Source organism: Carassius auratus, chromosome 9, assembly GCF_003368295.1.
Source record: "Carassius auratus strain Wakin chromosome 9, ASM336829v1, whole genome shotgun sequence".
NCBI classification, from domain to species: domain Eukaryota; kingdom Metazoa; phylum Chordata; class Actinopteri; order Cypriniformes; family Cyprinidae; genus Carassius; species Carassius auratus.
The window spans coordinates 25,531,972-25,559,963 of record NC_039251.1 but is presented as its reverse complement, the minus strand read 5'-3'; the positions used below and the strand labels follow the sequence as shown (position 1 = coordinate 25,559,963).

At 38.0% G+C, this 27,992-nt stretch overlaps 2 protein-coding genes across 2 annotated transcripts; both read left to right on the top strand.

The window, feature by feature from the left end:
* The first annotated feature begins 1,085 nt into the window (after positions 1 to 1,085).
* Positions 1,086 to 4,436, top strand: mnx2a (motor neuron and pancreas homeobox 2a). Its single transcript, XM_026272285.1, has 3 exons — positions 1,086 to 1,887; positions 2,695 to 2,855; positions 3,371 to 4,436. The coding sequence occupies exons 1-3, from the start codon at positions 1,461 to 1,463 to the stop codon at positions 3,719 to 3,721; spliced, it is 939 nt and encodes a 312-aa protein (XP_026128070.1). The 5' UTR covers positions 1,086 to 1,460; the 3' UTR covers positions 3,722 to 4,436.
* Positions 4,437 to 5,021: 585 nt separating this feature from the next.
* cfap65 (cilia and flagella associated protein 65) lies at positions 5,022 to 21,530 on the top strand. The gene is made up of 33 exons (XM_026272284.1): positions 5,022 to 5,208; positions 5,892 to 5,971; positions 6,281 to 6,450; positions 7,062 to 7,164; positions 7,346 to 7,512; positions 7,605 to 7,804; positions 8,737 to 8,861; positions 8,952 to 9,174; positions 9,270 to 9,538; positions 9,639 to 9,836; positions 10,021 to 10,410; positions 10,770 to 10,907; positions 11,005 to 11,244; positions 11,952 to 12,176; positions 12,241 to 12,387; positions 12,544 to 12,709; positions 13,245 to 13,373; positions 13,640 to 13,853; positions 13,966 to 14,094; positions 14,184 to 14,360; positions 14,450 to 14,516; positions 14,604 to 14,714; positions 17,766 to 17,957; positions 18,109 to 18,258; positions 18,350 to 18,493; positions 18,747 to 18,863; positions 19,205 to 19,342; positions 19,446 to 19,490; positions 19,637 to 19,860; positions 19,993 to 20,118; positions 20,644 to 20,937; positions 21,021 to 21,155; positions 21,307 to 21,530. The coding sequence occupies exons 2-33, from the start codon at positions 5,897 to 5,899 to the stop codon at positions 21,461 to 21,463; spliced, it is 5,385 nt and encodes a 1,794-aa protein (XP_026128069.1). The 5' UTR covers positions 5,022 to 5,208; positions 5,892 to 5,896; the 3' UTR covers positions 21,464 to 21,530.
* The last annotated feature ends 6,462 nt before the right edge of the window (positions 21,531 to 27,992 follow it).

Below are 27,992 nucleotides of genomic sequence, written 5' to 3'. Positions count from 1 at the left end.
CTATTTTAAAAGTTAGCAATCTAACGTCTCATGCAAAATAACTAGAATAAACCGTTGTTTCGAGAGCAGCCTACTGGAAAAACAAGCAACCTAACAAATAACCGGCGTTTGCGTTTATCTTGCTTGTTGATTCATTTGTTCATTAGTATATGTTTGCACCTGATAAGAAATGGAGGTAAGTGGGTGATCGTGCAAACACGCCGCATTACTAGTGTGAGAAACGCGAGGCTGCATCGCACCTGCGAGCGCGCCAGGTGCAAAAGGTCAACCTGTCCGTCATTGTCCCTTTCTTTGTCAAGGTTAGCGCCATGAGCAGTGTATTTGAACCCAAGCTCCGGAGAAACCTGTCAAATAATTTCGAGAGGAGTGAAAGTGTTGTTTAATTCCTCTTTTAACAATACAATACGCCATGAAGTCCTATTCAATGCTCTTAAGAAGCTAATCAGTTAAAATAACCTGAACTTTAATTCTGAACGTGGCATGTGCTATAAAAATGACATATATGTCAGATAGGCGGATAGATCTGTTTGTGCTTTTCAATTAGACATTTTCGGTCCTATTCTATTCGATTCTATTCTTAAATCGAAATATGTGTACTAGCCTTTGTGTATGTGTGTGTGTATATATATATATATATACAAAAGATGACGTATCATTGTTGGTAGTTTTAATATCAGGACTGGTATTAACGATATTTAAATAACTTGAATCAAACATGGCTATATAAAAAGTTCATGCAATTATTTCCACCAATTCGAATTTAGCTAATATTGAGGAAAATCTAATTTAATAAAATTAAATATAGGCTAGTAAAGTGCCTCAGACATTTTAAATGACGTCTAAATGTGCCCAGTTTTTATAAGCCTTTTATTTTATTTTTTATTGTCTATATTCTAGCACATTGTCTAATCGTTTTATTCTTTTATCAACATTGTCAATTACATTTTGCAAACTTTTCGGTGGATCAAAATTATTCTTAAAGGATCAGCTGTGTTGATTTATTTTTTTATTTTTATTTTATTTTTGTGGCCAATTTATAATTTCGATCTTTAAGTTTTAAGAGATGTGAAATGTATGGCTTGAAGTTTTAATAAAAGCGCGTGTAATGAATTAATTAGAATGCACTGCAAGTTTCTCAACTCTTAAAGGGCATCAAAATGAACCAATCAGAGAGTCTTTAGGAGGAGCGTGCTGGAGCGCGAGACAGTCAAAAACTGAAGTCTGCACACGCTCGGGGCATTATATTGCGTCACGTATATAGAAATGAAAATACGCAGTTATAAAGAATTAGACAATATTACACACGGTCAAGCAAATAGTTTGGTAGTATATAAGTAAAAGTGAATTCTATTTAAGACTAGTGTAAGAGAGGGAAAAAGAAAAACACTCTTAAACTTAAGACTATTTCATAATAGGCTATATTTAGCTCGTACCATACTTGAGACCTAAAGTCTCTCTCAATGGATAAGTCGAGGAACTTTCGGATAGACGCTCTGCTGTCAGAGAGCTCTCAGCGGGTGGTTCGCGAGGATTCTCCGGGACTGTGCACCGACGGCACCGACATCGAGCCTGCGACCTGCAAACGGACAGAAAACTCTCCTCTTCCTCGCGCTTTTCAGCTCCAGACAGGGGTCATGCCCAAACCAGGCATGCTGAACATTTCTCACCCAGGATTAATGTCACTTCCCCAAGGGTCTATGCAAGGAATGTATCCCTCACCTATGTACTCCATCACGGCACTTGGAGCGCAGCATCCCACCTTCGCGTATTCCGGTTTCGCGCAGCCGTACCCTGAGCATCTAAAAGCGGCCGCCCTGTCCGGTTCATTTCCGTTAGAGCACTGGCTCCGGGCTGGACTAATAATGCCTCGCCTCGCAGACTACAGCGGTATGTGTTTGTTCTGTAGAATTATTCATCTAAGCATTATAAAACTCTTTTCTATTTGTATTAGTGCTTGTAAAGCAAACAAAGTCTTAATGATGCTACTATGAAGTTTGTAATCTGGACGCAGAAATCTGGAAAACAGGCCTACATTTTATTTACATATATATATATATATATTTTACCTTAAACGTATTTCAATGAAACTGCAGCAATGATTATTATTACTTAATAAATCTGCAAAATATATTTACATGTAATACTTAATCTATCCTAAAATGTAGGGAAAATGATGGTGAAAATATCATTACATAGGCTAAATATGTATACTATTTATTTATATTATATATTTCTGCAAAAACACTATAAAGTGAACTCACATGCTATAAATATTACCTAGCATAATTGAAGCAGTATTTACTGCTAACGGAAATATAATGTGGTTTTTTTATTTTCAGCCTTTTCATAGCATCATAAATGACAACTCCATTAAAACTGCCTTCATCCACAGGAAAACTATAAAGAAACACTTAAAACGGTCTGAGCTTCATCAATAAAGTTATCTGGTAGCATTTATTGAATTTTCATTAAGTTAATGGTGTTCTCCTAGTGTTTTACTGTCACGCTAAAGCAATATCTCTCGGTCCTGTCATCAACAATAAACTGAAGTAAAGCTGTTATCATTATCTATTGGGGAGAGGAACAAGAGGTGAATATGTTCTTGTTTGCTGCGTCTGCTTCGTGACTTCATCATATGTCTTTGTTTTTTGGCATGAGTCTTACACCTCCTTTATCAACTAACTTTCTCCTCAGGGGCATCTCAGTCTGGTTTAATCGGAAAGTGCCGGAGACCACGCACAGCCTTCACCAGCCAGCAACTGTTAGAGCTGGAAAATCAGTTCAAACTCAACAAGTACCTATCACGACCCAAGCGCTTTGAAGTGGCCACTTCTCTCATGCTGACTGAGACACAGGTGAGGATAAAGCAACACATGACAATTCATCATTTTTGCAGCAATGCTGGTCCATTTTTGGTTCACCAAAGAACCTTTCAGTCGACAGTTCTTAAAGTAACTATTTTTACATAGTGTGAAGAACATTCTAAAGAACATAAGAACTTTCAGTGCAATGAAAATGTTCCATGACAATGCCAATGGAACCTTAGAGGCCAATGAAGAAACTTTATTTTTAAGACTATTGGATATTTTGACAAATTGGTGGATGCATTTGTACATATGATCTGCTTACGTCCCACTTACGGTTAAGTTTGGGGTTGACCTTAATGCTTACTTTATTAAAAGTTAAGTTTTCTCATTAAATTGGGTTTGGAGAAATATGAGATGATGGAGAAAAACATACTGAGAACAAAGGGACAGAAATATATTTTTCATCATCAGTTCAATAACAAGCTTATGAATATTTCCAAATGCTAATACCAAAGGATCAAACTTTATGTGACTGATTGTGATGATTGTTATCCATTTACTAGGTGAAGATTTGGTTCCAAAACCGGCGAATGAAGTGGAAGCGCAGCCGTAAAGCTAAAGAGCAGGCTGTGCAGCTGGAAACAGATGGCTGTAAGTCAGACATGAAAGAAACCAAGCCCAAAGACCTCACTCGCTGCAGTGCACACAATAATGATGAGGATCTTGATGCTGAGGAGGAAGATGAAGAAGAAGAAGAAGAGTTCAGAAAAGCGATTAACGCAGGTGTGGGTCTGCCTCACCGCTCGGACTTCCTGCAGCACAGCTCCGCGCTGAGCTACAGCTCTCATGGCTCTTACTCTGATGACGACCTTGAAGAGATCAGAGGAGAGCGAAAGATCAGGCTCGGGTTATGAAGAACTAATGGCAGCTGCTGTCTGCATGTCCATGAACTGGACAGGTTTAAAGAGTGAAAGCTGTTTGATGTCAAAACTATCCCTAAGACCCACTGAGTTCATTGTCCATGACATTTAAAGACAAAAAAGTCTTCATTCATGAAAATGGTCTTCCAGTTTATTTGCACTTAACATTTTTCTTGCAAACTGCTTGTAAACTGCAAATGTATACGATTGCAACTAACTAACGTTTTTCTTATGCGAACAAAATCTTTACTTTATATGCTAACATGGACATTTTGGTTGAAAAAAAAGCTGTTGAACCAAATGAGGAAGCCTTGCATTGAACGTCACAGGCTGACACTTGTGCTCTTTGGTCTCTTGAACACATTTAATTTAATAGTATGTAGTCAAGAGGGGATGCTGAGGAACAGATGATTGTCCAGAGGTCATCGATGTCAGCTTTCTTCCAGTAACCATTGACTGGAACACAGAGGAACTGGTAAATCCTCTGCCAATATTGAACAAGGGCAAACTGTGAACGCTGCATTAGTTAGTCAATTAGTTTATGTCATGTTGTTGATGTTGGTGTCTTTAATGTTATTTAACTGTTATAGATTATATCTAATTTATTCATCTGATATCAAGAGTCAGTTTGAAGGATGTGTGACCTTCAGAGATGGCTGGTAAAATATGTACTTGGAGACAAAAGGGAAATAAACCAAATAAAAGATGATTTTCAGCCTTTTTTCTCACTTTAAAAACATGTAGAAATGCTGCTTTTATGTGTCCTGCTCATGAGTGAAATGTTTAAAACTGTAAATGAATATACCCCCCTTCCTACATCCCACTCTCCTCTCCCTTTTAACCTCTAGCTGACACAGATTGTGATTAAAGTGCAGACGAACCTACAGTGCATTATAAACAACGCAGGCCCTGATATTTATGGCCACAGCCTCTCAAATATGAATTACTCGGGGGTTTACTGATAGGCAAATAATTAAGTTAATGAAGGAAAAGCAAAATAATCTGCTCCTTATGCTGATGTCACCTAGTAATTTAATTTGAAAAGATGAATTACCTCAGTGACCAAAAGAGCATTTTTACAGGGGTGTGGTGTAAGGCCAACAATTAAATATTAAAGCAGAGAAGGTGCGGTCCTGCAGGCAGCCAAACTAGAATAGGACATATTTATATGCTGATTAAATGCATTGCACTGTTGGGAATAAACATAACACCCTGCCAAAACAAAGCAAACTCGAGCACTCAAGAAGGCAAACTGTGAAACATTTATCACGCATTTGGAAAATTACACCTGCATCTTGATCTCACCTGACTGCTGAAGTGTTGAGAGAGAAAAATTGTCCCTCGGCTGTTTCCGTCGGCGTTGTCATGGAGCTCGAATACACAACTGAACAGTGAGGAAAGCTGAAACAAATAAACTGACGCATTTCTATTAACTTTTGTTGTTTGTTTGTGATATTACTGCATGAGATAAAGACACGGTGGTAAGTTATCATTTTAAGTAGGATACACGACATAAATACAACGCTAATTCTGCTCGTTTTGGTAGCGTTAGGTGCAAGCGCGTACGTTACCTGTGTTACTTGATATAAGCTGCTGTAATGTTTAGCAAACGAATTTATGATTGATTTTAACAGATTTACAGCTTCATTTAAAGCCATATCAACTTTTTAAAAGACAAGTATTAAGTGATTTTCGACATCAAACAGAAAAAAAACCTTTGCATAGTTTTCAGAAAACCCACTTTTTTTCAATAACATTTCATTTGATGATCCTCTGAGGCAATCAGCTTTCCTGTCAGTGATTTCACTTAAGATAATAGAGAGGTAAAGAAATGAGTGACAGGCTCATACATTTACACCAGCCCCAGTCAACCTCAGACAGACATGACCGATCCTGCTTACACAATAAATTGAGAGAAGAACAGATAAAATGTAAATAAACCACTTAAAGTAGCCAATACAGATATTGCCCAATATTCATATTATCGGTCAGATGAAATATAGGTTAATTTATGATATAAGTTAGACCCAGATCGTTCAAGCACTAACGTTTCATCCACATCTGTTTCATTTAATTTGATTTAAAAGCTATATGATATATATTTGAACCCCTCAAATACAGCAGCACTGTTTGAACTCCTGTGGTTTGGGTGTTTGTTTTTTAGGTGCAATGTTGACGGATCATCCAGTGAATCCTCTGAACTCAGGCATTCCCTTTGGAGTCATTCACAACCCACATAGAAAGGTAAGGTGCTTTTATAGGCAATTATTATGTTTGTAGGGGAGATATGGGATAGTTGGAATTATTTATTTATTTATTTATTTTGTGTATATATATATATATATATATATATATATATATATATATATATATATATATATATATATAATTAATATACCCCCTATATATAAATAATTGTGTGGTTGACAAAAAGTTGACTGATATTGCATTGACTTTTTGCCTCAAGTCTGCTAAAATGCTTTGCTGAAATACACTGCCATCTGCTGGTGTAAAGGCCAATAAACATTATTATTGACTTTCCTTTATTTTCAGAGGGTCTCGCGCCTCAGGTCGAGGAGTCCTCTGAAGAGAACTCTGAACTGTTTTTTTGGGGTGGAGACCTGGGCTGAGCTGATCTGGGAGGGCTGGGAGCCAGGACGAGAGTATACTAAATCACTGTTCCTTAGAAGCATTCATGGAAAACTCCAGAAACTCACCTTCAGGTCAGTCCACTGAAAAGTATATCTCATTAAGACCAGAATTTCAAGCTAAGTTTGTGGTCTGTAAGATTTTTTTGTGGTTTTAAAGCATATCTTATGTTCACCCAGGCTGCTTATATTTGATTAAAAAAAACACACAAAAAAACAAACGATCAATAAAAGCAGTTATATTGTGAAATACTATTCAAGTTTAAAATAACTGTTTTCGATTTGAGTGTATTTTAAAATGTTATTTATTTATTTCCACCGGCCATTACTTCAGTCTTCAGTGTCACATGATCGTTCAGAAATCATTCTAATATGCTGATTTGGTGCTTGAAAAACATATATTATTATGATCAGTGTTGAATAGTTGTGCTGCTTAATATTTCTGTGGAAACTGTGATACAGTAAATGCTTTTAATGTTTTTTTTTCAATGAATAGAAAGATATATATACCAATTATTTGAAATATAAATCTTTAGTAACATCACAAATGTATTTATTGTCACTTTTGATCAATTTAATTGTTGTTTAATCAGATTATTCTTTTTTTTTTTTTATATCTTTCTGACCCAAAACTTTCAAACAGCAGTGTTCAAACTGATATATTTGTGCTGTTTTGTCCATTTTAGACCTCCTGCTTCCAAGTTCTTCAGCACACCATTTCCTCAGACCATTCTTCTGAGCCCAGGAACTTCTTACTCACTCCCAGTTACTTTTCAGCCTCTTGAGAATGTAAAGTTTAAATGATCTAATATATTATCTTAAACTTGTTATATCATTGAAGCATTCAATAATCCTATGATTATGATGTATTATGGTGAATTTTATAATCAACATTTACAGAAAGTAATGAGAGATATTAATTGCATGACTAGATGTGTATATATTTTCTTTCTTGCCCTCCTTTTTCCAGTGTGAGTACACAGACACTATAGAGTTCCAGGGTAAGGAAGGCATATTCCTTGTATCTCTGCGAGCTGTGATTCCTCATCATGCCCTTGAGGTACCAGACACAGTGATGCTGCTACCCTGTGCTGCCCAGCACAGCTCCCAAACCAGCTTCCTCTTTCGGAATTCAAGGTAAAGCATGGCTAAAAATAATCCTGAGTTATGGAGAAAGTGCAAAGAAAGTGCTGAATTTTGAAACCTGTGAATGCACATTTTGTCTCCAGCAAGCTGCAGACAGGATTCAGGTGGTTTGTGGATCCTCCGTTCCAGCTGTCTCCTGAGACTGGACAGTTAAAGCCTGGAGAAGAATGCAGGGTTACAGTAGAGTTTAAACCCCAGCAGGCTCTAGTGTATCAGGCTGAGGCCTGCTGTGCTTTTGGAGATGATGGGGAAAGCAGCTGTACTGTGCTTCTGCGTGGGCTGTGTGAGCTTTTCAAAGAATTTCAGAAAACTCATTTGTGACCCTGAACCACAAAACCAGTCAGAAGTCATAAGGGTCCATAAAAAAAAAAAAAAAAAAAATGTATGCAATATATTTATACATCAGAATAAATAATTAATAATTTCCCAAGATGTATGGTTTGTTAGGATCAGACAATATTTGGCTGAGATATAACTATTTGAAAATCTGTAATCTGAGGGTGCAAAAAAGTAAAAATATTGAGTAAATCTCCTTTAAAGTTGTCCAGATTAAGTTCTTAGCAATGCATATTACTGATCAAAATATAAGGTTTGATATATTTATGGTTGCAAATGTACAAAATATCTTCATGGAACATGATCTTTATTAATATCCTAAAAGTTTTTGGAATATAATTATCTATTGCTGCAAATGTACAGTGCTACTTATGACTGGTTTTGTGCTCCAGGGTTACATTTAGTATATTCTGGTCTTTTCTAACATATTAATGTAATAACATCATTCATTTTATTACATAGAGAAATAAACATATAACAATCATGAATAAACCTTTAAAGACAGATGTACCATGAGCTCATAATTTGTTAATCTATGGTACAATATATGCTTTTGAAGCCATCAGCTGCATTTATTAAAAACAATAAACAAATATAAATCTATAAAACTAAATATAAATATAAAAATGAGAAATATTTTATATTTGTTGTTTATATTTCTATATTTCATTTTACAGCTGACATATAAATATATATCCTAGTTCATTGACATGATATATATCATAGTTCATTGACATGATATATATCATAGTTCATTTTTTCCTGATTATCAAATACTTTTTCTCAAATTATAGTTTTGAATGCTGTGATTTATATCAGACATTGGTTTGGTTAATGGCTTAGAAATGACTCACATCCAATTTAAATACCTTTCCACAGCCAAGTACCCTCACCTCCAGATCAGCTCCATGGGAGAGGAGGAAGGCTGCAAGGTGCTTGAGTTTGGCAGTGTGGCAATTGGAGACTCTCTTGAAAGGCACTTTGAGATCTACAACCTCTCCACTGTATGTTTCCCTCCACACCCTGATTTTTTTCTCATCCAGTATTTAGACAACAGATATTTCCCTGTCAAATTGACTCTATTTCTCGCTTAGGTTAGCACAACATTCAGTCTGTCCTGGTTGAGACGTCCCGCTCTCATGGAGTCTGTGTTCTTCTGTGAGGTTCATGAGGGGAAGATCGCTCCAAATTCAGTGTTGAAAGTCCCCGTCTGCTTCTCCCCACTCACAGTGGACAGCATAAGTGTGGACTACCTCTCTCTTACCTGTCCTGGGGCTGTGAGCAAAGACCTGCTCAAAGTGTCTGGCACCTGCATAGGTACAATATATAAGCCTACAGTAACAGCTGTAGGCCAAACATTTGCTCATTAACATATCAAACCTAGTCTGACCATCCTTATCTGTCCACTATAGGTCCAATAGTGTCTTTAAATACTTCTGTACTGGATTTTGGCTGTGTTGAGGAGGGCACACAGGTCACACACAATGTGCAGATCATCAACTCCTCTGCAGTATTGGCTCATTACCAGTTTGATGTGGACACTGGCAGCCATAGTGTGTTCAGCATTGATAAGCCTTGTGGCTCTCTGCCAGGAAGCAGCAAACTCACTCTGCGTGTGAAGTTCCGCCCACATCAGCCTATAGCTTATCACAAGACAGTGACCTGTTTACTGCTGCACAGGGTAGTCTGTCTATCTGTCCATTTGTTGGCTATGTGGAATATCTACTTTCTTATCTCGTTTTCATTTGATTGATAGTGCAGTTCTGCTTTTGTCATTAAAGGAGCCACTGTTTCTGGATCTGATTGGCACCTGTCACTCAGAGCAGTCGAAGCCAGCTGTTTTAACCCCCAGACACTTGAGTATCTACAGAATGAATCTGCTACGAGGGCTCACCTGCTATCCTCCTGACATACTGAGTTCCTTGCTGGATGAACACAAATTAAAACTGGATGATAGCGGAGCATTGCTAATCCAGGAGGTGTGTATTGGTCCATCTGCACTGTGATTTAACATACAATGTTCTTAGAGTTAATTCAAACACACTAATCTCATATTGTCATAGCTAATTCACAAAACAATCAGGTACAACACAGCTAATAAAAACAAAAGATAAACAAAGCAAGGATGTGACATCACGTAACACTGCATCTAACTTTCTTTAGATTCCAGCAGAGGACACTGACAAATCCACACTTCTCTTCAACCCACGCAGTCCTCTGGAAGAGTATTTCCACGTTAATTCAGCACCTGAAGCGGAAACAGAACTTGACAACATCTCAATCCCCTCCAGATTCCCAACCCCCCATGTTACAGTGCAGCCCACGAAGCTCCTTTTTTATGATGGCCCAGCATCTAAGTCAGTCTCCATCACCAACCACACCAAAGGCAAGATCTGTCTGATTTGGACTCATGGAGCCGAAACCCCTTTCTCCATCTCTCCTCTCTCCTGTGAGCTGGGCCCTCTAAAAAGCACAGCCTTCAGAGTGACATACAGTCCCAACCAGCAGAACGTCTTCCATGCAGCACAACTTGAGTGTTTGACTTTTTATAAGGTAATGTGAGACTAAAGGCTAGAATATACTACATAACATTTAATATCCCCTGTCTGTGAAGCAAATAATTGGAATTTGTGCCAATCATACACTCTTTGATTTTCTGTGAAATCTGTCCAATCAAATCAGCAGACTGGCTCTGATTTTTGGTAACTAGCATCAACTTATCCAGACTGTAATTCAGTGCAAAAGTCATATAGTGTATTCCAGCCTTGAAGTAAATTGATTTGCTGACTTCCAGCAGTCACAGTCTGTCAGTCTGTAAATGGGACATAAAGTGAAGACAAGTTATGGGCATGAATGTTTAGTGTTACAATAGACATGTTACTTGGCTTGAACTTGTTTTTTGTCATCCCCAGGTTCTGAGGGATCATAAAAATGTGGAAGATCGGACTTTGTGCCCACCCTGGTGCCTTACAGTCAGGGTGAGCGGTCACTCGTTTCAGGCTGGAAAAGAGCACTTCATTCCCAACTTTTCTCTTCAATACCCTAAAGTAGTGAGTCTGACATGTGTCATCATAATTTGTAATCATTAGAAAAATACCGTATGTGAATATACATAAAAAGGTTTTGACATAATCCATCTCCTATCAGGTATTCCCAGCACTGAGACAGGTTGCATACCGCAGTATTCTCCTGCAGAATACAGGGGACCTGCCCTTGATCTTCAGACTAGACCCAGAGGAATGTCCATCTGTATGCGTGCTGCCACCCAGTGGTCTGGTTCCATCAGGCAGCCACCAGATCCTCACATTCAGATGCACTCCATCACCAGATCACCCTGCCAGTATCCCTTTGACATTACATCTGAATGCCAGCCCCAAACACACACAGGTCAACACCATCTCCTACATGGCATTAAGATTGTAATTTGCCACAATGAGTGATTGAAGGTCATGACAATTGATGGAACGTCATGAGAAACACATCCAGTTTACTAGAATAGCCTAGATAGAATAAAAAAAAGATTCATTTTTTTTTACAGATTCATTCTGTGTTGTTTCAGCAGATTATTTGCCAAATGAAAGTTTCTAAATAGTAGTTTTTAAGACATTGAATAACATACCTAAAGAGGTGTATAGTAGCAAAATACAAATACTTATTGTATTACTTGGAAATTATTTTCTTTAGTATGAATATTTTTGTTGAATTATTTTGTTGAGTTACTGAGTTTATGACTGTATGGACACAGACACATTAGGCATAGCTGTCTGACTCTATTTCATTAATTGGGAAATTAATTTTTACATTTAAAAATTAATAATTCAATATTGAAACATAAAGTGATGGCTTAACAATGATCTAACAAAAGTATATTTATTCATTAACCAAGATTAACAAGAGACCCCAATGTTCTGCTGAAAGACTCTTTAGAAGAGTTTATGTAGTTAAACTGTACATTTAATACTAAAAGTAGTTTTAATTTCAATTACATTTACTTAAGTATTTTTCTGAATAGCTAGTTACCAATACTTTTATTAAAGTGTGACACTGCCTGTCTGGAAATCTGATTAAAACTAGGGATTCTGAATCTTTTGTAGGTATTGAATGTGGTTGCTGTAGCAGAGAAGCTTTCCATGAGTGTGGAGGGGGACGGCAGTCTGTTCTTTCAGCCCACAGCCATGGGCACCTGCTCCGAGAGAACCCTGCGGGTGAGGAACCTGAGCAGAGTGCCTGTGGAGTTCAAGTGGAGGCTGTGTGGATCTGACCGAAGGGTTCTGACTGTACTGCCGCACACAGACACACTCCAGCCCAATGAATCGAAGGTAAGGCTGCAACGTGATTGTGGTTTTTGGAGAATTATTAATGAAAGTATTTGTTTGCTTTCAGGTACAGAAGTGGTCCTTTGCCCCTCTAGAGGAGATGATGTACATCATGAAGCCCAGTCTCACTTTCTGGCCTGTCCAAACACCACAATGCAAGAAGTCCAGGCTTACCATTAAAGCTCTTGGATTGGCATCCAAAGGGTCTCTCCAGGTGTGTTACCTAAATGGAATAAAGAACTAATCTAATCATATGTACAATGGAGTGCATATTATATGCATTGCGTTGGGATGGGTTGTGCACACTTTCCTGTAATATTTGTTTATAAAAAGTGACATTACTTGGTTTAATTTTCTTTTTTTTTCATAGGCAGAGTATCCTGTTATAGATCTTGGTGAGGTTCTGGTGGGAAGCTGTAAGTCATTTGATGTCCCTCTACTGAACAACAGCCCCTGTGGTGTCAGCTTCTCTCTGACCACAAAGCAGAGCATCACAGTTACAGGCCTCCCTGAAGATATGACTCAAGCTCCTTTGGGTTGGAGACATTATCAATTCACTATTCTTAGAAATGTTTGTACTGCCATTACCAGTGTCTCACTTTAAATGCTTCGCTGTCTATATTCAGGCATGTGCAAATTATGTACATACTATTCAAAAGATGCTTTATTTAGCAAGGATGCATTGATCAAAAGTGACACTTAGAACTTTTAGAATGTTAAAAAAAAAATAGATTTTAAATAAATGCTGTTTTTTTTTTTTTTTTTTTTTACTTTTTATTCATCAGAGATTCCTGGAGGAAAAAAATCCAGAAAAATATAAGGCAGTACAACTGTTTTCAGCATTGATAATAAACAGAAATGTTTGCTATCACAGAAATAAATTACAGTCTAAAACATATTCAGATAGAAACATTTATTTTACATTTGAATTTTTCACAATATTACCGTTTTTACCTCTTATCCACCCCAAAACTTTGAAAGGTAGTGTAGTTGTTTTATGTTATACCGTTGATAGCTGTCAAGTCAGTCTGTATTATTTATTCATTTTTTAATTAAGCTTTACTTTTTCAGTTCTGGAGATGGAGAATGCAAGTGGAACCATACCTGCTGACTGCAGGCTAGCGATCCGCTGCACAGTGAAACCGGCGTGCAGGGCCCATTACTGCTGGACCATCAGTTACCACATCCTCAATGCTTCTGGTAGCGTACAGAGAAAACAGTGCTGTTTATGCTTTCAACTGTGATTCTAGTGTTTACTTGGCATTAAACCTTAGAGCAACACCTTACCTGCTGCAATATTCCAGCACAATTAGCCACCACTAACCAGAATAAACCAGCCTGCACCAGCATGGAAAATACATGCTGGTATTTTCAATTGGGTTATTAAGACAATGTCACGTTTTGTATATTTGAGAAAATAGCTATGAGTAAATGTCACAATATAATATGCTTTTTCTGTTTGCCAGGCTCTGGGGGAAGAGAGCCACAATCCGTTTGCCATGTCCAGGCCGAGGGAGTGTACCCCACCCTGGAGGTGATGGATGCCCGTAGCTGTGGCAGTGTGGAGGGACTTAGTAAACTACAGCTCTGGCGCCTCTTTAATCTGGATGCACTCAACACTTATCTACGCAGAGAACCCAGTCCATCTGAGCTCACCTTCAGGGTGCCCACTAGACACAGGCAATAATTTAAACACACAGCTTTTTTTATTTTGCTTCAATTAAAACACTGATAAATTCAGAGATTTCTTTTTCTTCAAATTTCTTTTGATAACTATTAAAACCTTCTGCAGTTTTCAACGTTGCCCTTCCATCTTCACCTCAGCCATGTTGGATTTTAGCTTCAGTGCTGCTCCCCTAGGCTCAGACCCCTCCAGTATTCTGCTTTTGTTTAAGAACCCAGGAAGTATTCCTGTAGAGTGGTGAGCATCCATAACTTTATCCGCCTATATGGTATGGTAGCAAATAAAGTCATGCAGTATGAAGAAATGATCAAAATGGTTGTTCTCAGGTCATTCTTGCTTCCAGAGGACCAGCAGATTGAACTGGAGTATTGGGCTGAGTCTGGAGATTTCAGTCCATCTGAGCTCCACCTGATGAAGATTCAGGACAACAGGCTCTTCTCCGTCTCCCCACGCTCTGGTAAACTCCTCCCCGGACAACAGAAGACAGTACAATTCACATACAGGTCAGGAATGAGCACAATAGTGCTTTTTTTACACTGAAGTGTTGTTTAGTGAGGCACAGAAAACTATAAGGCACATGCTTCTCTCCCAGACATGACTTTGTGGGGACAGATCGTCTTCCTGTCTTGTTGAAACTTTTACATGGAAGAGAAATACTGGTGAGGCAAATGATTATTGTCATTGCACCCCATACATCATTTTAAAAATTATTAATGCTGAAAGAATCTTGATTTTTTTTTTTTCAGATGAATTTCATAGGAGTAACTGTGGAAAGAGACAGACACTACATTTACCTCGCCTCCAACCGGCACATCTTTTCCCCGGTGGCAATTGGAGGGTTCAGTCCCCCCAAACAGGTTTGTAGGCCTATTACCTGAACTGAGATTTTCCCTGAAAGCTGTTTTCATTAGCTGTTGAATTTGTATGATACACTTTTTGTCTATTATAGACTGTTAAGTATATCATATTATATTGTATTATATATACAGTGCCTTGTGAAAGTATTTATAAATTTTCATTCATTAATTTTTTCACGTTTTGTTATGCTGCTGTTATGTTAAACTGTTTTTTTACCCCACATCAATCTTCACTCCATACACCATAATGGTAAAGCAAAAAACTGTTTTTAAACATCTATTAAAAATAAAAAACTTAAAAGATTCCATTGCATAAGCATTCATACCCTGGGACAATTGAAATTTAGCTCAGGAGCATTCATTTTATTTATAGATGTTACTACTGTACACTTTGAGTTAACCTGTGGCTAATTCAGTTGAATGGGTATGATTTGGAAAGTCACACACATCTTAATAAAAGGTCCAACAGCTGATAATGCATATCAGAACAAAAACCAAGAACTGATGTCAAAAGAGCTGCCTGTAGAACTCGGAAACACAGGCCACTCATCTGGGGAAGAGTTCAGAAATAAAATCATGCTTCATTGAAGGGTCACAGAAGCATGTAGCCTTTGTTACACTTAATGGAAGAAATTTTAAACAACCAGGACATTTCCTAGAGCTGGCCTCCTGGACAAATGGTCCATGATCATAAGTGGAGAAATCTACAGAAGGACAAACATCACTGCAACACTCCACCAATATGGGCTTTATCAAAGTCCTTTTAGGCAAGTGCTGCCACTCGGCCGCCATCTTGGCAACGCCTCTGGGCAGCTATTTCAGAATAACAAGACCAGGCTCCTATCTAAATGAATGGGCAGAGAGTCAGAACTGCACTTTCAATGGTCACCGGGACATAAAAACTGCATGTATAGAAATATGATAAAAATCAGATAAAACCAAAATAAGGTTTAAAACGCCTTTTTCGCCACAGGTTAGACTTTTACTATGCATTTGCTAGGGTTCACGACACCAACTTCATTTAAGTCTCTATACAGAGTGACGGTGTCATTTACTTAGAATGTAAGGTAACATATTTGTGGTCGATATAAAATGCTTTAACTGGTAGTCCGGTGCCTTCCTATGTGGATTCCATCTGATCTTGCAGACACCACAACTCGCTGTCACCATATCGTCTCCGCTGTCGCAAAACCTCAATATGTGCATGCATCAGTGGAACCAGATGATAGGCTTAAATGTTTCCCGGCTTGACTGTTAATAGCAGATGATTGGCTTTCCAGCAGGAGGGGCGGGACATGTGCATACAACCGCCATTTTTGCCGTTATGGGTTTTCCTTATATAGTTGTATGGAGGATTGAGGAAGTGGCATGTCTCTTATAAATTGTCTCTGGCTTTATGGCTGTGTGGCAAGACTCAATCCTCTCCTCAGTGAAGACTACTGAAAACACACTTGGAATTTACAAAAAACCACCTAAAGGACCCTCAGACTATGAGAAGCTATATTCTCTGGTCTGATGAACCTCAATTCTAAGCATCAAGTTTTGAAGGAAACCAGCTCTGCTCATCACCTGCAGAGTAACATCCCAAAAGTAAAATATGCTGGTAGCAGCCTCGTGCTGTGGGGCCAAAATATTGAGTTAGCCTTAATGAAAACCCAGTCCAGAACATTCGGAACCTCAGAATGGGCAAAAAGCTCAACTTCCAACAGGACAATGACCCTGAACACGCAGCAAAAGTGGCTTATAGACAACTTTGTGAATGTCCTTGGGTGGACCAGACAGAGCCTGAGCTTGAACCAATTCAAATATTTCTGGAGAAACCGGAAAATGTGCATCTGCCCTCATCCAACGTGACAGAGCTTTAGAGGTGAACATTTGAGGGGAATAATGGCAGATGGTTGTGAAATGCTGATGAGCAAAGTTTGTCGCATCAAACAAAAAAGACTTGAGCAATCGGGGTTCAGTCTTTCCCCAGTTTGAAGCTGAACAAAATGTTTCCAATCAGACCCAAATAACTTCGGACCAGTCCTCAACTCTACACAGTATGCTCCTCAGCAAAGATTAGTCTAGCCTTTTAAATCTTTCTGCTGATGAAAGATTTGGTCACTGCAGGGTGTGCTTTCAGTCAAACTACTACAAACTGTTAAATGTGCAGAGACCAATCCTAACCCTGATCAGCACTTAACTGGTAAGTAATTCCAGTTGCAGTGTTGAACTGATTCCCCACTGAGATTCTCTACATTATCCTGTCCTCTCATACATTTGTCTTTTGTGGACAGCCTAATGGTTAGGGAGTTGGACTTGTAACCTGAAGGTCACAGGTTCGAGTCTCGGTGCTGGCAGGAGTTGTAGGTGGGAGGGAGTTAATGAACAGCGCTCTCCTTTATACTGTGTTTCAGAATATATTTAATGCAAGAAATATGCTTAAAAAAACTGAGCTTTTACACCTGTTCGGATAACTCCAAATAGGACTAAACAGTGACCTTGACATATATGAAATTGTTGGTTTTTCTCTAATTTTGATCTACACAGACTATACAGTATTTGTACTAAATTGTTGTTGATTTATATGCTGTTGGCCAAAATGTTCTTCCCTCAGTATAAATGGTGTATTTTAAATGGCTCTCAATGATAAGAAAAAAATATATATATGTTTCCCCAAATGGTTTAGTTACAGTATCTATGTACCAGAAGTGGCTAAAAAGGTCATGCTAACCAACCAAAGGTGACCTCAAATTATCATTATCCTTAACCAGGTAAATCACCTACAACTGGAAAAGTCATGCAGATTTATTAATGAGAAGGAATGGGATCCCTGAAGATCATTCAGAACATGAAACTTCTGAATTTGAAACTTGAAGTGTTCATAGATTATTGTTGTGCAGAAGTAGGGGGCTTGGAGTCAAACATTTTGAGAACCTTATAGGATAAAATGCCTTTAAAATAAATATATTAATTGTTTATGTATTGGCAGGTCCTTACAGTCATCTACTAGATATCATGTGTTTATTTTTAATAGTCACAGATGTGCTAAATGCTTAATCTGCACAGGTGTTTGAGTTGTATAATGCAGGCGCTCTTCCGCTGAGATACCACATCGACACGACTCCACTGGAGGAGCTGATGGAGGAGAACTTTAGTCACCCAGTCTTACAGTGTCTGAACCCTGGAGGAGAAGTGGAACCAGGCCACACCGCCCTGGTGGAGTGGATCTTCTCCCCACTGGAGGCTAAAACATACAGTGTTAGTTACTCCACAATAACATCCGCTTAAAAAACATTTTTTGTTAATGTCCCTGCTAGCAAAAACTTGTTTTTGTCTGAAAAGAAATTACTGTCTACATTAATATGCAAACCAATAAGTGTTTTATACTGAGTTTGGTGTTCAATTCCAGGTGGATGTACCTATACACGTGGTGGAGGGGGACAGTATGTTTGTAACCTTTGAGGGCCAAGGCTTTGATGAAAGAGAGGCAGAACCCATTCAGATACAAGACGGGCGTATTACTGTGCCTTGCACTCAAAGAATCCCAGTACCCGGACAAGTAAGAACGTGCTTGATGAAAAAAGCCATATATAAGGAGTGTTCCATGTGAAATGGAAGCCAAAATTTTCCATCTCTTTCTTTGCGAATAGGTGGTGTTCCTGTCAGAAGAGAGAGTGTGTTTTGGTGATATCCCAGTGGGCTCTCGTAGTACACGCATCCTTTTTTTGACCAATGTCTCACACACAGACCAAGTGTTGTATAAATGGAATAGAACAAGCACAGAATGCCAACAGGTATGTACATTGTAGTGCAAAAGTCATATGGGCCACTTTTATGGTGCTTTCATTAAGTTTTTTGAAGCTTGACAGAAGTGAAATGTCACTGTGGAACATTATGTGCAAAAGAACTGCATGAGTTTTCAGACTTTTTTTATTTTGTGTGCAAACAAACTGATACAATGTATAATTGATCAGATATTATGGTCAGTCTACTCAGTGTATTGATTAATTGCAGCATGTTTTCTTATGTTTGTTACACTGTGCATAGACTGTATATATCCGTCCTGAGAGTGGCCGTCTGGCACCAGAGGAGAGTGTTCTCTGCATCCTGACAATACAGGACTCAGGCAGCCCCACTTTCTATCAGCAAGACCTCATCTGTGAGGTGACGAATACAAAGATACAATGAACACACATGCACATAGAAAACACATACAGTGTGTATTTAAAAAAAGGCAAACTACCATTTAAATGTATGGGGTCAGTAATTATTATTATTTCATTTATAGAAATCTCATATGTTCACTATGACTGCATTTATCAGCTGTCACACGATCCTTCAGAAATAATTCTAATATGCTGATTTGGTGCTGATTTAAGAAATATGTCTTATGATCAATGTTGAACACTGTTGTGTTGCTTAATATTTCTGTGGTAACAAAGGTACATTTTTTCCAGAATACTCAGAATACTTTTTACAGAATGGTTGTTCGCTGTCTTTGTTAGATAACTCTTGTAAAGAAGCTTGCACAGTATCACAAAGACCTTCGACAGTGGGAGGAAGAGACAGAAAGACAGAAATATGAGTTTACTATCACTGAGAAAGACCTGATACAGACAAACCAACTGCATAAATGCTCTCAGGTCAGAAAGACACATTTTAGACTTTTAACATTAACAATCATACTTTCACATTTTATTCACTTTATCAAAACATTGTTTAAAAAAAACTAATTGACTTCCTCAGGAAGGTGCAGTACTGGAACAGAAAACTGTCACAAGAAAATACAAGGTAACTACACCTGAAAAATGACAAATGAGTCTTATTTACAAGTAATGTAACACTTTCACATTTTGAGTTGCAGTCAGCTGAAGCAGTGTTTCTGTGCACATTATATTTGTAAGTGAGAGACCAATATTTTGTTTCTCATGTGGCAGACTCTTCCACCCATTCGTAGCAGTGATCAAGCTGTGAGCGGTCCCTCAGTGAGACCCAGTCGTGCTGAACAGAGGGCTCAGCAGCAGACAGGCCATGAAAGGAGAAGACGTCCTGAGCCTCCTCGTCCTGCAATACTGCATTTAGGTGTCACCGCGCGCTCTCACAGCCTCATGGAGTATCAGACACATTTCCCCACTCAATTCAACATTCATTACATCAACAGGTACAACTGGGAGCAAAACTTTCAAATCTATAAATGTTCTATTTAAACCTGGAGATAAACAGTGAGTAAGGATTGAAAATTAATAACAAGTCTGACATGAGGATGGTTATTTTAGCATTATATTTCTTTCAGGTCTAGGCAACCCAAGCTTTTTCAATCTGGGACAGGTGAGAGCTGCCATTGTCCTGCAGACCTGCCCCCACTTCCTCTGGGTCCAGAGAGAGATGTCATCACACACGTGCTCACCTCTTTACTACAGTATGACTTTCAATTTTTTATTAATACAATTCTGTTTTGTTTGTTTCTTTGTTTAAAAATGAATACTTTTTATTGAGAGAGATGCATTAACTTTTGATGCATTGATCAAAAGTGACAGTAGAAGATTGCATTTCAAATAAAACTTTTATTCCTTAAAGAACCTTGAAAAAAAAAAAAATTCCACAAAAATAAGCTGCAAAACTGTTCTCAACATTAATAATTAGCAGCATATTAGAATGATTTCTTAAGGATTGCGTGACACTGAAGATTGGAGGAATGATGATTTTGCGATCACAGGAATAAATTACATTTTAAAATATATTCAAATATAAAACAAGTATTTAAAATTGAAATAATATTTCACAGTATTGCCATTTGTACTTTTGTGTGTCTAAGAGACTTCCTTGGCAAACAACTTCTAAATGTTCACATGTGTTTTGGCAGTTCTTCTGACTTCTTCTGTCCTATTATTTATTCATTCAGTAGGAGGTCACACTGTTTTTTTTATTGTGTGTTCTCCTAAAGGAGTCTCCTAGATGAGCCTCAGTTCCAGCAGTCTCTGGTAGAGGGCGACAATGAGCAGGTGCCATACTTCACACAGCTGCGGCCTGCTCCTGCGCTCCCCACACAAACACAACCCCGCTCTGCTACAGGCAACCAGAGTCCTGTAGAAATGTCCAGTGTGTCCAGTGTCAGTCCAGAAGAGACTTACACAGGAAACTGTAGCACTGCAGACAGACCCAAGACTGAGAGTGTCCAGGAGTCTCTGAAAGAAGTCCAGGAGGAGATAAAAATGAAGGTCCAGGAGTCCATTCGCAGGTGTGTTATGACACAATTTAGTCACAAATCAAATGTTGCCATTTAAACAACTTCTCTTCATTCTCTCTAATTCTTTTCTGCAGGTTGCCTGAGTTTAGTGACCTAGTGGAGGATATTTTGCTTAATACCTTGCAGAACCTGATGATGGAGGCTTTCTTGGGTGAGCTGGTGTTGACAACACGGCCACGAATCATCACTCTTCCACCTTCATCTTCCAGGTCACATCTACCTTTTATGTTAACCTCACTCTATCTGTATTCGGGTCTTTTTTTTTGTAAGAAATGCATCCAAGTGACATTGACTCTTCTTGTTTGATTAGCTGAAGTGATATTCGCCCAGGCTTTACTTTATCATTTTATGTATGTGTAGGAAAAACAGCCTTGGCTCCATCAGACAGTCCAGGGCCGAACTGAAGAACAACAGGGAGCAGATGCGCCCCCTAGTGACCAGCCCGACCCCCTTCATGTCTACTGGAGCCACAGTCTCAAACCTGGAGCCTGAGCAGCAACGAGCCATTGTGCACTAGTAACTTAACACTCAGTTTCTTCTTGACATGTCTGAGACTGATTTATATTAAACCATTTTTAAAATGACTCCCTGGTGTAAATTCTCTTGAATCTGTCCAATCACCGACAGCTGGATCTTCCAAACGCTGACATACTGTAGCTCAACACATTGTCTTGGTTCTTAAAGTTTCTGTGGAATGTTAAACGTCTGATAGTTCTTTGAATTGTGAAGCAATTTAGTTAGAAAGCAAGTTCCCAAATGAGGGTCACAAGAAGTACAGTAGCCATTTCTACATATAAACATGAATGTATCCATTTAAAATAAGGCAGCTCCAGATGTAGTGTTTCTGTCTTGACGTTGGTTAGTCCCAAGGGCTTTTAAACAGTGCAGTCACATGGCCAGAGTTAAGGACACCGCCTGTGAGAAATAACTTTGGCAGCACAAATTTCTGTCTTAGTGCGTGGAGGATGTTGGCTCTGCTAGAAGGAACAATAATAATAACTACGGTATGAGTATGATGTAATGAATTCTAGCTCATTTTAAGGGAAAACCTCCAACACCAACTACTGAGGAGAAAGATTGTATATTAAGGTAAGCAACAATATATATATAATTACATGCCTTCATCAAGATGATGAACAAAGATACTGAGGTAAAGAACAAATACACATGCACTCTGAGATACAAGAAAGGACTGCGAAAACGAATACAGAACTAAGCAAGTGAATATATTTTACAACAGCTATTTAAGTTAATTATCCAGACAGGACTCAGGAGTCATCTCTACCCACAATCCACATCTATCATACACATCAGTCTAGGGTGTGTTCATAGACAAACAATGTAAAAGTAGTGCATTGGAATGGAAAATTGTGTTCAGTGTGACCCTTAAACGTTATGCCTTAACCTGCAAAAAAATCCATAAGTCCTTCCATACATCTGCTTTAGAGCAGATGTGACTTTCACAGACTTTTTTCTATTGGATTTTGGCTATGAGTAAATACGTCGGAATTTAGGCCGATGTAATTTGCCAGTTTTCTTAAATTGAATTCAGTGCAACTGTACCAGAAAGAAATCGGTTAGGACACCGATGTGGTGCATCACGTTTCAATCATTTTAACTGTAAACCATAGTCACATGATCAGAGCAGAAATTCTTGCTCAGGAATAATCTTTGGACCTGCTTTTTTTAAATAAAATGCAATGCATGTGATTCTAACAACCTTGTTGATGTTTCCTGTATGTCACTCAAGAACAATGCTCATTTTATCTTTAAAAATGTCACTTATTTATGCTTGCATTTACAATGTAGAATGGCAGTTAACATAATAGTAATAGCACACCAAGTCAAACATGACCCTTATTTGCCAGTCTAATGGCAGTGGAGTGTGAGCATGTCTTTGTGTTTGAGGAAGTGCAGTCATGTCTATGTACATGATCCAGGTTACCAGAAAGAGGCAGACTCCTTACTGACAGTGAACAGACAGACGGTTCTGAGTGACTGGGAGAATATGTAGAAAGCCAAAGAACTTCTGCAAATAGTGTCAGAGGAAACAGGCCTCTTCCCTCGTGGACTCAGCAACAGTGAAAGATACAACTTTGTCATGGTAAATACATGTCTGCATCAGTCCTCAGTCCTACAGCCTCGATACTTAACCGTATGTGTACATCAAAGATAAACGTATAATGTAAAAGTAGAGTATTTACTTGATCAAGGATGTGCCACTTTTACAAGCAGCTTGGTGGAGCTGAAGGACTTTTGGAATAATGAGCATTTTAACTGTTATGATCATTTCCTAGGATCGACTGGTGTCTCTGGACAGTGCTGAAGACTTTGTACAGCTTGCCAAAGTGAAATATCCAAGAATTGAGTCTTGAGATGCAAAGGAACCTTTAAGTTCGGATTTGATTGCTCTCTTTGATGCTTCTCCTGCAACTGTTCTTATAAATAAATTCAGTCAGCATGCTGTTCAGGGGGCCCAGTAACTGAAGCAGTGCCCCTGGGTAAGTGTATTAATTGTTGTGTAGACACTCTCTAATAAAACTCACTAGTATCACTGTAACTGTTATCTCAAGAGACTTTTATGCTGGTCCCCATAGATAGACAGCAGTCTAAATGATTCCGAAATAAGAATTTCTGAATGCAGTTTTTATAAATAATATAATTGAATCTCAATCATACAAGACGTACAAGTTTTACTTTATTCTCAGTTAGCCTATTTGTTAAAGGGATAGTTCACCCAAAAATGAAAATTTGATTTTTATCCTTATCTAAGATGTAGGTGACTTTATTTCTTCAGTAGAACACAAACTGAGATTTTTAGCTTAAACCGTTGCAGTCTGTTACTCTTATAATGTAAGTGTATGGGGATCATGGCTAAAACATACAATAAAACAAACAAACACACACACAAAAACTAATTATACACTGTGGCTCTTGAAGATACATTGATATGTATAGACACAAAATGATTGGTCTGTGCAAGAAACTGAACAGTATTATATATATATATATATATATATATATATATATATATATATATATATATATATATATATATATATTACCTCTGATTTAAGCAATTGCCAAACTGTTATAACTCTCCTGAGCATGTTCTCACTTCTCAGCAACAATCTCTCCTCTTTCTTCTTTTTATTTTAAGACAGATTGCAGACTTAAACATGCATTACTGCCACCTATCTCTCAAGAGGACCATTGACACTCTACCTAAAATCTCAGTTAGGAGTGTCAATGGTCCACTTGGGAGATAGGTGGTGGTAATGCAGTTAAGTCCGTCTTAAAGCAAGAAGAAGAAAAAGGAGAGACTTATAGACTGCAACGGTTTGACTTAAACATCCCAGTTTGTGTTCTACTGAAGAAACAAAGTCACCAACATCTTGGATGCCCTGGGGGTAAGAAGATAAAAATAACATTTACATTTTGTGGTTAACTATCCCTTTAATGTGAAGAGAATATCCCCTTTTGTGATTTTATGTGCTTCATCAGATTAGCCAGCAGAGGTCAGTCTAACCTCTTTGAAAGTGCTGTTTTTTTCCTCTTAGCAGTAGTCCAGCATGAACTCACTAAACATCTTAAGACATGACATCCCATGATGAAGATTGACTACAGTGTATTTCGTAACTCTCTGCTTGATGCCATGCATGTCTGTTTAATATCAGATAATAAGTGAGTGTGGTCATAGTTTCAGCTGTGCACGCTGACCTATATATCGTTGTCTCCTGGGTCTGATCTGAGGGGCCAGAAACAGATGTGGAGCAGAGAAAGAGAGAGAGTTTGAGAAAGAAGTGTAAGGAGGAGGAGGAGGGGGCTTTATTATAAATCTGAGTTTTCAAGCTTGGCTTTCTCTTATTGCCAAGGGCCAACAGAAACACCTTGTTCTGATTATGTGTGTTTGTGTGTGTGTGTGTGTTCATGTCAGTGTGATAGTCCTGGCTTTGTTGTCACGTCCCTCTAGCAATTGGTAGAAATATTCCTCCATGACCACAGAAAGGACAGGGTCCAACTTTCTACAGTTTACATCATCTCAGGGTCTGTGTATGAAAGATGATCTGCCCCCATTCACCTCACAGATGGAGGAAAATAGGAGCATTTTATCTTTATGAAGGATATGTGATTGTATTTCATAATGATTCTTATTACTGCTCGAGTCCAACTTCATATGAGCTCTACAATTGGGTCAGAGTAGAGTCCTATCATATAGCAGAGTGTCTTTCCTTTTTTCTTTTCTTTTCTTTTCTTTTCTTTTCTTTTCTTTTCTTTTCTTTTCTTTTCTTTTCTTCAGTCACTTCCCACTCTTTCATTCACTCTTTATTAACTTCCTTCAATTTCAACTCCTGCCACCGTTTCTTTAGTACTCTCTACTTCTCTTTCCACTATCTCTAGCTGTGTTACTACGGCTGTATCTTCGAGTTGCACAAGAAATCTTGCACTTTTTCCAGTTGTCTAGTTCCTGTGGGATTTAATACATGCCAACAGACAAACAGAGCTGTCCAACTGTCCCGCTAGGGACTGTGGTGGAAAAACTGGTGCTTATAAGAGCAGTTTTATTTGAGTATAATTTGTGAATACTATTGTTTTTATTTATAGTTGATTTTCATAGTGTATTGTATTTATAATCTTTTGTATTTTCAGTCGACTTTTTAATTATTATTATTTTTTTAGTAATTTTGTCTGGGAAGCACTCTGAAATACAGTACACTAAATGCAGTTGGACTGTTCCAGTAAGTTTTCATATGTTTTTAATTTCAGTTTCATTTATTTTCAGTTATTTAACTTAAAGTGATTTTAGCTTGCTGCTGAGCCAGCATTTGTAATTTTTGTATTTTTCTTTTTTTTTTTTTATAATGTAATTCATTATTTATTTATTTTTTTCAGCTTTATTTTAATAAATGAAAATCTTGAAAATGAAAGAAAGAATCTCTGGCCTTAGATTTTGACATTACCCCATCCTTGCATCTCACACACCACAGGGCATGACCTACGTGTGTTATTTGCTGAAGCATGTAGTATAGACTAACATCAAAACCAAGTGTCTAACTCTGGGAAACTTTGTTAACTTACAGGAAACCAGAATGTTCCATTACTAACAGTTTACCAGTTTCAACACTCCTTATTATGCCCAGTGCTAAAAACAGTGCCTGATTGATCTAATGATCATACTGAGACTAAAATACTGAACACTGAAAAATGTACAGGCATTGTATAAAATTATGGCAGAAGCACCTACAATCAACAGCAAAGCCCTAACAATATTTGTTTGTCAATGCTACTTTGTTTGATATTTTGTGTAACACCATGAGATTTATACATTAAGCATGACTTAGGTATCCTGTCCAAAATATTAAAATATTCTTGGGGCCACTGTATGTGTATAATACCAGTATATGCCTATGCAAAGTGCATTTAACAGATGATGGGGGATGTGAGAATGGTTTTCTCATCATAAGAACATTTGGCAAAGAGAGCGGCCAGACCTCTCTCTCACTCTCTACTGGAGCCAGACATCTCTCCCTTTTCCCAGTAATATGGATCTCAGAGATCAACTGGATTTTGTATAGTAGGTTAGTTTAATAATGTAAGTAGAAAATACTGAACTTTAAGAAAAGCAGGAACCACTGAGCAGCTGAACTCTGAATAATTAAAAGTACAAGTGCTACTCTACACTGCTCAAAACTCGCGTTTGAATCATCAGTGGCAAATTCTTTAAATATGCACACGTACTTACAGGCTGTGAGTCAGAAGCATGAGACTGTCCTTGCAAAGTTTGAATTGCCATACTTTATAGAAACAGCCTTTGTGGACAGAAGCATTGTAGACTATTGGTTCAGGAAACAACCCCCATCCTCTGTAAAATGCACTGCCCACAGAATATTTGGGTTGAACTATTCTGGAACAGTGCTGTAAATACAACTTAACCACTGATTTGTAGTTGTCTTATTTTGGAAGGTCAAATAGAGTAGTTTCGCTTTCACAACAAAACACACAGCATCTCCACAACATGGCGTGGTGGCAACAGCAAGAATAAAATAACATTTTGGTGGCGTTATGCAAATCTTCCCACATCGTGATGTAGACATGTGGGGGCATGTTAGAATGAGCGTTTTAGGAGGGCATAGTTGACTCTCTTAACTTTTATAAAGAAAATCTCTTTGTATTTAAGACTTTAGTTTTTGCAACTTTACAGATCTTCTTCATGCACCAAGAACTTAAAACACTCTAAAGAGAAAGGAAAATTTGAAATCGCATCATATGACCCTTTTAATTTCAGGTTTCTGTTGAACATTTACATTGTGGGTTTTAGTGATTCACTGGTACTTCTAAGTTTAAAACTAAACTTTTATTTATTACCAATGAAATGTCAGAAAATGCAACAGTAGAGTATGATGTTCCTCAAGGCTCTGTTTTAGGACCAGTCCTGTTTTCCTGTACATTTGAGCAATTAGTAAAAAAGAAATCAAGTTTTAAACATCTGTATCTCATCCCATATGAATAACTGTGCTCTACTAAGATATCATGCCTTTTGTGTCCTCATTTGTTTGGTATTTTATAAACATATTACCATAACTGACTGACAACTTAAATAAATAAAACTCTAAACAGATGTGACTAGAGTGTGCAGTGGAGAGAGAGAGAGAGAGATGCATACTGCCCAGGGCTTTCCTTAGGTTTTCTCTTTTACTGTATCCACTATTTTCTTTTTTCCTTCTTTTTGTCATGTTGAATTTGGTTCTAAAGGAGAATAAGAATTTAATATATGATCCTTGCTTCTGCTTTGAGGGGGCTATAACATGTTTTATTATTGAAGCAATGCAGCCTGTGGCTTAAAGTCAGCAAAGATTGGACAGTGGCCTCTTATTGGCTAACATATGTGGTGCAGTTAAATAAACGGATGTCAGTCCTTCTGAAAGAACAGCACAGTTTCTTTACTGTCCTTCTCATGAGGCCCCAGCATAGCACAGCTCTCTATTCTCATGAAAGAAAAATTACATTTTTGCATCAAAGTGAAAAAAGGAGCATGTAGCCCCAAG